The 12,422-nt window shown below is 44.4% G+C and overlaps 1 protein-coding gene across 2 annotated transcripts in view; it reads left to right on the forward strand.

Annotated features, from left to right (window-relative positions):
• Nucleotides 1-5,696: 5,696 nt before the first annotated feature.
• Nucleotides 5,697-12,422, forward strand: part of cacna2d2a (calcium channel, voltage-dependent, alpha 2/delta subunit 2a) — a 202,070-nt gene continuing 195,344 nt past the window's right edge. For both annotated transcript variants that reach the window (XM_086118130.1, XM_086118131.1), the window contains exon 1: nt 5,697-6,276. In XM_086118130.1, coding sequence (XP_085974256.1) covers nt 6,152-6,276 — 125 coding nt within the window. In that variant the 5' untranslated portion in view covers nt 5,697-6,151. The remainder of the gene's footprint in view (nt 6,277-12,422) is intronic.

The following is a 12,422-nucleotide window of genomic DNA, read 5'->3' on the forward strand; positions in this document are numbered from 1 at the left end:
GTTCTATTCCAGGGACGGAATGCCGTCCCTGGTAATGACCATAAAGCTGTGCAAGTAAAATTACACCACTGCAAATCTCGCTAAGCTTGATTGAGAGATGTTTGTTTTGCTCATACATATGGGAAACACTGTTCATTCCCTTTGAGAATGTTCATACATCATTCATTCATTCATTTTCCGAACCACTTTATCCTCACTAAGGTAGCGGGGGGTGCTGAAGCCTATCCGAGCTGTCTTCGGGCAGTGGGCGGGGGACACCCTGAATCGGTTGCCAGCCAATCACAGGGCACACAGAAATGAACAACCATCCACACCCACACTTAGGGACAATTTAGAGTGTTCAATCAGCCTGCCGTGCATGTTTTTGGAATGTGGGAGGAAACCGGAGTACCCAGAGAAAACCCATGTAGGCCTTGGGAGAACATACAAACTCCACGCAGGGAGGGCGGAGCTGGAACTGAACCTGGTACCCCTGCACTGTGAAGTCGACGTGCTCACCACCAGACTACCAGGCCGCCATTCATCCATCATGACATTAAAAACAAAATAATAATAATTCAGAATTTGCATCCACGTTACTGAGAGGCCGTCAGTGGATCTAAGTTGAGTGATTAAGGCTTGCTTAAATGGAAGGACGCAAGTCAAGGTGGCTGTGAGTCGGCAGAGATGATCAGTGTGAGTCAGCCCGCCAACATTAGTCTTCTCGAGTCTTCTGTTATCAGTCATGCCACCATGGAAAGTACTGCCAGTAAATCCATCTATGATTGCTGTTTTTCTGCGTTTGTTGGGGAAGGAATGCAATACAACAGAATTTTTCAGAGGGATGCAGTTGCCCACATAAGTGGGGTACACACTTACCAATAAATTGGCCTATTTTGAGCATTTTTTTTACCATCAGCAAAAACCTGATGGCTCTAAAAGATTAGTCTGATGGATTATCCTGTGGCGGCACATTGGTCGACTGGTTAGCACAGCCACCTCACAATGCAGAGGTCATGGTTTTGATTCCAGGCCCGGGCCTTGTTTCGTGGGAAAAGTACCTGACTCCAGTTGATTCGGGATATGCTCAGTCACGTGAAAGAAAATAGCAAGTACCGTATTGATCTTGGGCATGATTCCAGGCACAAACACACAAACAAATAAATTGTCGTGGGCATCAAGGTGGCAGACGGGTTAACACAGAGGTCCGGGTTTCATATCCGGTCTTGGGTCTTCCTGTGTGGAGTTGGCATGTTTTTCCTGTGTCTGCATGGGTTTTCTCCGGGTACTCCGGTTTGCTCCCACACCCAAAAAACACATATTGTCCCTAGGTCTGATTGTGAGCATGGATGGTTGTTTGTCTAGCGTGCCCTGCGATTGTCTGACAACCAGTTCATGGTGTACCCCACCTACTGCGCAAAGACAGCTGGAATAGGTTCCAGCACACCCATGACCCTTGTGAGGATAAAGTGGTTCATATAATGGATGGATGGATTGGTAGATGGATGGATTATCCTGTGGGGTAATGTGTGATAAGAGTGATTTATCCTCACTGATCTCCAATAAAAATTGTAAAAGCTGGTCATTATTTATAACTGGAAATTATTTTTAATTGGGACGTGAAATGGAATGATCGCCAATTCAGAACTGACCTGCTCCTGCTGTTGCTGGACAAATGACCCAATTTTTACAAAGTACATCCCTGTAATTTGCAGCAGCCTCGGTGCCCTCTGGCATTATGCTGCCTCTCACAGGTCAGTCTTGGTACTCTAGCATATTCCTGACTCGCCTTTGTTGGTGGAAACATTATATTTAAGGTGAGCTGTTGTTAGTTATAGTCGCTGATGGTGTTCTGGTACACAGTGGCGGTTCTGAGGGGGGGGGGCAACGGGGGCCAGTGCCCCTGTAGCACCGATTCTGGCCCCCCCTGTGGCCCCCCCCCCCCCCCCTCCGAGCGCAGATTACGCAGTCGTGCCGAGTCGCCGACGCGAAAGGTGGAACCAAAGTGCGTGATTTAATATTCTAGTCGGACCCTTCAGTGCGCTGCGCCATTTAAAAATGAGCGGGAAAATGAGAAGCAGTCCGCAGAGAAGGAAATTACCACGACACGAGTGCTATTTGCGGGTGTGTGCGTGTGCGCGCGCGCGTGTGTGTGCGCGTGTTTGTGTGTGCGCGCGTGTTTGTGTGTGTGCGTGTGCGTGTAACTTTTTTAGTCTCCCTTTTTATTTTAATTTTTATTTAACAGGATCAATATATAAGACATTGCCTTTTAAAATTTGGATAATTATATGCATGTAAAACATCTAGCTTCAGTGTATTTGCAATTTTTGTCCCCGGCAGGCTGGTACCATATCATCCCCTGGCTTGAATATTCTCAACAGATGGACACGGCGTATTGTTACGCTTGCAGACATTTTAGCCCTCCTAATACTGTTTTTTTTCTCATCACTGTAATGTTATGACTACAATTTCAAAGTCTGAAGAAATAAAAAGTCAAATAAGATTTCGAATCTGTCTTTTTAGCCCTGGGTTGAATGTGCCCCCCCCATCAAAACCCCTGGCCCCAGCCCGGCCCCCTCAGTGAAATTGATCCAGAACCGCCCCTGCTGGTACATTCACCTGACTTGTGTGCTGGCACTGTGGGTTCCCACTCAGTGATAGTGTGGATGTGGCTGTGAATGGTTGTTTGTCTCTCAATGTGCCCTGCGACTGACTGGCGATCGGCTCAGGGTGTCGTCTGCCTTCTGCCCGAAGTCAGCTGGGATCGGCTCCAGCAACTCCCAGTGATCCTGTTCAGGATAAGTGGTGTTGAAAATGGATGTGTTGGTTATGTCGAGCACATCACACATAATTAGAGCTGTAAAATCACGGTTGATTTTTATATTTATTTTTTTGTCATCGTGCGGTGTCTCACATTAAAAAAAAACTGCACATATTGCACTTGAGTATTTCTCTAAAATGATTCCCCCAGGGAGTGGAAGGAGGAGGTTTCTTTTATTTCACTTCTTGTGGGAGTGGTGGGGGTGGGGGTGGGGGGGGGGGAAGCAGCAAGCGTTCTGACTTGGCATGCATGTTGTCTGTGTACACAGGCGGTGGGGGGACAGCTGTCGTAGATCTTTGGTTTGTTTTTGAACTCCTGCTGAGGTCTTTGCCGTGCTTTGTCGTCTCTTGCAAAACAATTTCCCTCGTTCTTGTCAGGGTGCGGACAGAAGTGCTGTGCGGCAAACCTGCAGATTGCTGTGTGGCTTTTTTTTGCTACTTTGCACACATACGCACACACACACACACACATGCACACGGCATAAAGACTCACTTGTCAGGGGAGGGGACAAAACCTTTGTGACCACTTTTGTTTTGTTTTTTTTAACAGATAGATTAAAGAGATAAATGATAAAATATAAACACTGAGTACTTCTCTCAGTGGAAGTAAAGAAATACTCTGTTTTTACAGTTTTTTGCTATTGTTGTCCGTGGAAATATGGCTGCCAGATTTGGTGAACAAAGCTATTTGTCAACATCATGGTGTCTGTTCCCCATGAACCTTTCAATTTTGTCCTCCAGCTATATTATTGAACTCGCAGGGCAAAAAAAAAATAGGACACCTTAATACTTACATGCACGCATAGTGTTGACTATATTTCCTCATTCAGTGCCCAGGGGCATTTCTTCACATTGCTGCGGATTGTTAGTCATTTATTGGAAGTATTTTATCTATTTCTGCAGTCTTAACAAAAAATACAATGGGGAATGTTATGGATCAGTGTCTTGGTTAGAATTAGCATTAGTGATCCCGAGGTTTGAGTGGTCCTAGCACAGATCAAGATGGAACAAAATGTCTCTCATGCAAATACTGTAAAGAACATGTCATGTATGGGTTTCATTTCTATGGAGGCCAGGGGCGTAGCTCGTGTGATGCAGCGGATACTTGTTCTTAAGGGTCTGAAGGGAAAAGCCCCACTTGAAGACCTAGTCAAAACATGGTGAACAATTTCACTCATGGAGGCAGCACTTTATCACCATATTGCTGATTTACCCTCGTGAGTTGGGTGCAGCAGAACAGTGCCTGGGGTACAGAACAGAACAGTGACCCAACTATTTGCATGCACACAATCAAAAAGTATATTTTTCATAATACGTTCAATTTAAATGGATGACGCACCATATGGATTCTCTCCTATTCGAGAGGAGGCTTCTAAATGGTATAAACAAACAGCTGATAATGGTAGCGATGCACCAGTCTTGGAAAGGGTGGGATGCGCGGGGCTCGACTTCATGCTGAATTAGATCTACTCTCAGGATTGCCGTGCATCTCTTCCAACCCCCCCTCCCCCATTGTTTGCCATTAAAGGCAACAGCATCGGATTTGTATCCAGGGGAAATTTGGTGCCGCGAAAATGTACGAGCATAACATAAGCTTATGTTTATTCAGGGCCTCCTGTTTATGAGAAACAAAGAGATGTGCCCGGCCTGCCCTTCTGTTATGTTACATGTGAAGAGCCCAGCCTCAATAGATGATGACAGCACGGTAGCACGGTAGCTAATGCAGCAACATTGCTAATTCCCCCTCGCACTCCATTTCATCCAAATCGGATATCTTAGAACTGGAATCAGACCCCGTCCAAGTATACAACTTATTTCTTGTGAAATTCTGACTGACCTCAACAATTCACAACTTCTTATTGTGAAAATACTATTTTTATGATTTGAAAATTTGCAACATTCTACTTGTGCATACAACCTTCATCTTGTAAAATTCCAACATGATTCTGAAAAATACGACTTATCTTGAAAAATATATCTACTGGTATATTTTGGAAATGTCAGACATTTTCACCCAAATATATAACTGGATATTAAAACAAAATCAAACGAATGGAGTGAATCAATAGCACAATTGCTTACCTTGACCAGAGGCGTGGGAGCTTGAGGATCTTAGATGTCCTCAGAATTGCACTCTACTGCACAGAGATGTTGGATGTTATTCCTGGTCTCTGTCGGGGCCTTCCACCCTGCTTGGGAGTAACTGCCCCCATTGCCCTGATCACTAGTGGCACCATTTTTGCTTTTACCACCCACATTTCCTCTACTCATTCTCTTAGGCATTGGTATTTATCCGGCTTTTTATGTTCCTTTTTTCCAGATGGTGCTACTTCGAATTGCTGTCTCCGTCACGACTGCTGTCTTCTGATGTTTACCCACCACCACTATGTCACACTGGTTGGCTATCACAAGTTTGTTATTCTGGATCTGGAAGTCCAACAGGATCTTGCCCGTTGTTCTCAACCACCTTTGGAGGTCTCTGCCATCTTGATTCCGTGACTTCTAGTCCATATTTGGTACAGATGTTACGGTACACTATTCCTGCTACCTGGTCATGCGGCTCGATAATTGCCATGTCTGCCAGCATCTTACAGACTGCTGTGATATGCTGTACTGTCTCTGGGGCTTCTTTGCACAGCCTGCACCTTAGGTCGTGTCTAATGTGGTAGACGCCGCTTCTATTGAACTTGTGTTTGGAGCTTGTTATTTTTTTCAAAATTAGAAAATATATTCTATTTAGAATGCAACTTCAAATTTTTCAAGTGTGACTTTTTGAATGCACTTGAGAAGATGCATTCCAGGTAACGTCACGGCATTGTGTGAGGTTTTATTTTGAATGCTGCCCGCCGGATGCAGTTGACATGCTATCCCACTTGACTTGACTCTCGCGTCGGCTTCGCAGGAGCCAGCTGTGGAGGAGAGGGAGGGAGAGAGAGAAACAGAGAGAGAGAGAGCAAGAGAGAGCAAATATGCACGGCGGCGGCAGCGAGGGAGGGAGGAGAGCGTAAAGCGTAAATAGGTGCACATCGTCACCATCATCATCGTCGGCAGCGGAGCATCTTCCTCTTCCTCATCCACATCTCCACCGCTAAGGAGTGACATTCTCTCTCCCGGATAGCAGCATAAGAGTCCTCAAGCCCCTCTCGTCCATCCGCCAGCTCCCGGCGCGCACTTTCTTTCCCCCCCCCCCGCCCCCCCCCCATCCCTTCCGCCGCTCTCCCGACTGGGTTTATTCTTAGCTCGGCTGTAGGAGACTGTTGTCCCCCACAGACCCACCAACCCACGGCACCCTTCCGTCGGCGTGCGTCCCCCCGGCCCTTGGGCTTATTTTTCCCACTTTGTTGAATATTTTATGGGGAAAATGGCGATCGGAGCCCCGTCGTACGGCGCGCTGTGCCTCCTGTGCATCCAAACTGCACTTCTCTTGTGCGTGTCCACGCCGACCGCCGGGACGCACCACTTCCCGCAGCACTACACGTAAGTAGCAGGCTCTTCATTTTGGGGAGCTCGGGAGGGAAGTAGGACAGGTGGCCCCGAGAACGCACGCCTTGCTCGTGTGCTCCAGCACGCAACTTCCGTCTGTGATGCTGCATATTATATTATTTTATACAGTATTATATTACAAATATGCACGAAGTCACCTGATTGTGGTAACGCGTCTCGTGTTTGTTATCGTGGCCTGGAAATAACGCGGAACGTTTTTTTTTTTAAAAACGTGGCGAATGATTACAAACATTATTTGGATTCTATTACATGACAGCAGAGGGACATGATCGATGCATTAACACCCCAGGATGCACCCACTCAGAGCAGATGAGTCTAGACGCATCAAGAAACTTCAAATTGAGCAATAACATCTCATACTTTGCTATGATTCAGCTCAATTCAATACCACAACTTCCTCCTCCAATGAACTTGAAAAAAAAACGGTACTATACAATATGTGAAAATAAATAATGTAAAAACGTCTAAATATTTTACAAGTAATGTATTTAAAATAATATATTCGACTAAAGTATAACTAAGAAATTGCAGTGTCTTATGATTAGCACATCTGCCTCAGTGTCCCAAGATTCTGGGTTAGATTCTCGGCTTGACGAAGGCGACTCGATCTTGCTTCATTGTGATCAAACACACAAGGTATAAGGTCAGTGCAATTTATAAAGCAAATACGAACGTCTCGTCTGCCTCACAGTCAAGTCTTCCCCCGTCCTTGTGCGGGTTCTCTCCGGCTCCCTGCCACATCCCAAAACATGCATGTTAGGTTCGTGACTCTAAATGTCCATAGATGTGAGTGCTCATTTGTCAAGATGTCCTCTGTGATTGGCTGGCGTCCACTCCAGGGGTGTATGCAGCCTCTTCCCTGCAGTCAGGTGGGATAGACCCCAGCTCACTTGTGACCCTATGAGGTCAAGCACTGCTGATGAATGGATAAATACTAAATATGATTTATATTTGCCCAATTGTTGCCCCCTCCTCTCCATTCCCACTGTTCGACTTACCTGATGCATCCCCTCCGTGCCTGCCCTTAATGAAGCCTGTCTGCATCCTCTGAGGCTTTGTTATTGAGATGATCAAGGTGACTTTGACATTCACTGACGATTAACTCCAAACTGCCGTTAATGGTGCCGTTTATTTGACCTCCGAAGTCCCTGCGTTTAAAAAAAGAGAAAAAATAAGCCTGATGTGCTGAGTGAAATATTCCTACGTTTCAGTTCATTTGCGATGATTCATCTCCATCAAGTTTTGTTGTTGTTTGTTTTTGTTTAAAAATATTGAGATGTTTTTGTCGATGTGACTGCAGCCGGGTACAGGTTCCACTGCCCAATTCCAATTTAATACCCATATTGGATGTTATTGGATCGTCTATTTCCATTTACGTTTCAAGTGACACATATCGCATATGGCTGTTTACATTCTGCATGATCAAATTGTAAATTAAACGAGGGTACCTTCACCTCACATCACTGGCCAATATGTCCTCAGGTTTTTTTCCTCATTTAATAGTGAACGCACTCCTGATTTTGCATATTTACGCTGTATGTAATGATTAGAGGCGGCCCGGTGGTCCAGTGGTTTGCGCGTCAACCTCACAGTGAAGAGGTACCGGGTTCAATTTCAGCTCCAGCCTCCGTGTGTGGAGTTTGCATGTTGTCCCCGGGCCTGCGTGGGTTTTCTCCGGGTACTCCGGTTTCCTCCCACATTCCAAAAACATGCATGGCAGGCTGGTTCAGCACTCTAAATTGTCCCTAGGTGTGAGTGTGAGCGCGGATGGTTGTTCGTCTCCCCCGCCTACTGCCTGAAGATGGCTGGGATAGACTCCAGCACCCCCTGCCACCCTTGTGAGGATAAAGCGGATCGGAAAATGGATGGATGGATGGATGTAATGATTAGACAAATTCTCAAATTGTGATTGAAATTTATAGCTATGCATACAGTCCAGTGACACTTGCCGAATGCCCAAGTGCGCCCCTGGGGGCAGTTTTAGCCACGCCCAAATCAGGATGAAAAGAAATGGTGAAAAAACATTTAAACACTGTATCTACACAGTTTAGTTCTGCAAAGTGCTTAGTCCGTGTAATATATGTATTATTAATAAAGAAATACTCTTAAAATGAGTCCTACAGTACTTAAGAAAAAAACTAAAACCTCAAGGAATTTCTCTGCCTTTGGTTCCCGTTTATTTGGTGTCTACCATTGGGAAGACAAGACAAGTCATGTCAGCCGCAGCAACCATTTTACGCGTTTTCCTGACGGGAAGTTGATAGTTGGAACCCAGTATGAGTTTAAATTGCATCACAAACGGTTGCCACCAACATTAACACAACCTCATCCTAAAACCATGTCGCTACTTAAGGATGCTAAAAAGACTCTAGTTAAATACTCTGACATTTTATGATACGCTGCTTGTTCCCAGTGTTAGCAGCTAGCCGCTAAGCCCAAATTCACACTTAGGCCGACACATGTTTCTGGAGCAGAAAATACAGTTAGCTGATATGCAGTATAATTTAGGAACAAAAATGTCAATTATCTAAAAATGAAAATCAATTGGTCATTCATTATGAAGTGAAATGTGTTATTTTCTGTTGTGCATTCATAATTGTTAATTAACCGAGCAAAAGGATGTATATTTTTAAAATAATGTTATATGAATACTCAATTATCCATCCATCCATTTTCCGAACCGCTTGATCCTCACTAGGGCCGCGGGGGGTGCTGGAGCCTATCCCAGCCATCTCCGGGCAGTAGGCGGGGGACACTCTGAATCAGTTGCCAGCCAATCGCAGGGCACACAGAGACGAACAACCATCCACGCCCACACTCACACCTAGGAACAATTTAGAGTGTTCAAACAGCCTGACATGCATGTTTTTGGAATGTGGGAGGAAACCGGAGCACCCGGAGAAAACCCATGCAGGCCCGGGGAGAACATGCAAACTCCACACAGGGAGGCAGGAGCTGGAATCGAACCCGGTACCTCTGCACTGTGAAGCCGACGTGCTAACCACTGGACTACCGGGCCGCCGAATACTCAATTATTTGATCATATTTTGTGTAGGCTATCCAAATAACCAAATATTCAGTCGCCGCCGCCCTCGACAGAAATCTACGATTTTACTTTAGAGGGACTTTAAGCACAGTACAATATATTTGCATTTAATCTTTCAGACTCAATTAGTGGAAGGTATGTGATCAAAAGTATGGCGTGGAGTGTGACTCGGAGGCTGAATTATGTGTGCTGCCCTGTTCAAAAAAAGTTGATTTTTCCGAAAGCGTCTCCGTTTGGCCCTACACCCCCGACACATTATGGGGGACTTGGTGCAAAGGAAGAGCCTGAGCCCGTCTGCCGTCTCAGCTCCGAGGTGCTTATAAGCTTGCAAGCTAGCTTGTGGCTAGCTCCTCTCATTGGTGGGACATGTTTCAATCACCGGATGCTTTAAGCAAATATATTTTACGTAGACATAAGAAAAATTTGTGTCTGTGATTGACAGCAGTTGACGTGATTGGCTTCAGCAGCTTCAGCGGACACCCCTAAAGCAGAGACAGTGGATTCATTTCTGATGATTTTGAAGCCTCATATTAGATACTAAGGATTAGATACTATATATATGTGTGTGTGTGTGTATAATTCCAATTTGGCAGGGTTGTTAATGACATTCGTGTCTGTTGTGCATCTAATTTACAAGACATTTTTTATTTTCACTTTTCACGAGTCAGGCAAAAATGAAGTAAAACTTTTCATCTTTAAATGCTTAACTGATGATAGATAGGGAAGAGGATATCTTGCTAAAATTGATTAATCCTGCTGGACTAGTTTTTAGAATGCCAACAGAACAGTTAAATGCCAAACAAACAAACAAAAAGAAGAATGAATCCTTTAGATGCTTACTGAGATAATCATGTTGCACATGACGATGGTTTGAAATCCGTTTTTTGTTTGAGACATTTTTGGATTTGAACTATCAATCTGTGGATTTTGTAGGTTCCGATGTGTTCACGCTTCCTCTCATTCAACTTCCTAGTCGATTAAAAAGAATAGATTGTTGTGTATGTGTGAAGCCGATGTCTAATGGTGCCGTCTCCGCCTCCAGACCGGCTTCTCCCCTTTAAATAAACATCATTGGCAAATTTATGCATTGTATTGATTTGGACTAAATTCATTCATTTTCATGACATTGATTTTTGCTGAATGATAGCTCATCATAAATGAGTACCGTATGTGTTGTCAGAGATTACTGGCTTTAAGCAATTACACAGTGGCCCTCATTATATTAATGCAGCAGAACCTTCCTCAAAAGTCAATCAAACCTTGTTGGTCAAAGTTTTATCACAAGACAGCAAATACCAGGAACCTTCAGCTCACTGAGCATGGTGAGGATTAGCTCCACAAATGCCATTTCTTTGGATTTTTCTGATAGTTACCAGTGATGGCAAAGTAAATAGTAACTTTTCAATTAATCGCCATTTACAAGCAGAAATAGTTTTTCCATACTAATATAAACGAGGGACACTATTTTTACCACAAGAGTGACAGTATCACTCTGCCAACCTCTTCATGTTGCGTCGTCATCATGCGTCTGTCGGGCATTTTAGCATGATAACTTTTCATTTTATTTTAAATCGACTTCGATATATCTTTCTTGACAATTCAAAACGTAAGACTGCTACTTCACAAGCATAAACATTGCGTATAAGGATTTTGGGATGGGAAGACGTGGGAACAAATTCAATGTGAATTATTTAGGAAGCATGACTTGTTCCAGGAACAAAAACAAGTTTGCACTCTGGCAGGTTTCTTTGCTCTCGTGTTTCAGCCTGATTTCGATACAGCATATCTGCCTTTATTGTTTTGTCTCTGGTTGAAATCTGATGTTCAAAACCGCCATTTGTCCTCAGTGTCACACGAACAACGAACCAGTATGTTCTTATTATCTCTTCGGAATAGTTTTGGGAACTTTTTCTTGAAATTCAAGGAATAAACAGGAATAAAACAGGCCACAAATCGGGAAATATTGGACCTGAACCCAGAACCACAACTACAGGTTTTTTTCATGTGATTGGTGCGGCAAGCATTAATAGTTTTCCCTGTTAGCCTTCACGTCGTTCAGTTTGTGCCCAGGCTGCCTGCTGCTTTTAAATCATCGCAGTAGCGTGTTGATCCATTAAGTCATTTGTTACTTGCTGCGAGATGCGCACTGGCGATCACCATCCCTTTGATCTCCTAATTCCGAATTTGGCGGCCGCCGTCTGATGGAGATCAGCTCCGCGCTCCCTACTCGGGGGGGCATTTCTGTCCGACCCAAGCAGTTTTATTGCAGAGATGCTGATGGCAACCCATCCTGCAAGTGCTGGCCAGATATGTGCATGCATAAGGGGGATAGTGGGTGGCTGGGGAGGGTTGGTGGTGCTGATGACAAGCCCATGCATTAGCAGATAAGAAGGTCAAGGGACCAGTGGTGGGGCACCAACCACTTAGGTAGGCTACATGCCAAAAATTACTCTCTCTTACTCGCTGATGTGGGGCTTTCCCTCCCAATGCATTAAAGAAGCTGTTTTAAGTGTCTGTTGTGCATACCCTGAGGACTTCAGGTTGGCGCAACAGCTTCAGAATCCCCCCCCCCCCCCCCCGCATTACTCTGTTGTGAATCACGAGAAAATCTTTTTGTCATGAAATAGGATAATTAGGACTGAAGCGAGGTACTTTAAAAAGAAAATATTCAACTGTTTATCTCATCGGTTAGTTGTATAATCGGATAGAAATTGATTTTGCATTATTATGCACAATAGCATCTGCATGTGTGGTGTAAGTATTATTTTTGCCCACTTCAGGTCACCATCCTCACATTCTATTTTAGTGTCTGTGACTTTTGAGTGCGTACGGCTTTAGAAGGCGGGTTCTGGCTTGAGGAGTGACATAGGTGTCAGGGAATGAAAAATGGCAATTCATTTGAATTACAGATTTTTTTTTTTTATATTCTCTTCTCTAAGATCGATTCATTTATCTTGTGTTGGCTACCGAGTACATGCTGTTGTGGTACACATTGCACTAAATCTTCTTGAACTGTGAAATGATCCCAAACGTTGGACGTTCTGTCTTTTATTGGTCAACATGCGTGCCTCAC

This window comes from Hippocampus guttulatus, chromosome 8, assembly GCF_054856545.1.
Source record: "Hippocampus guttulatus isolate MCC_2025c chromosome 8, RoL_Hgut_1.0, whole genome shotgun sequence".
NCBI lineage: Eukaryota > Metazoa > Chordata > Actinopteri > Syngnathiformes > Syngnathidae > Hippocampus > Hippocampus guttulatus.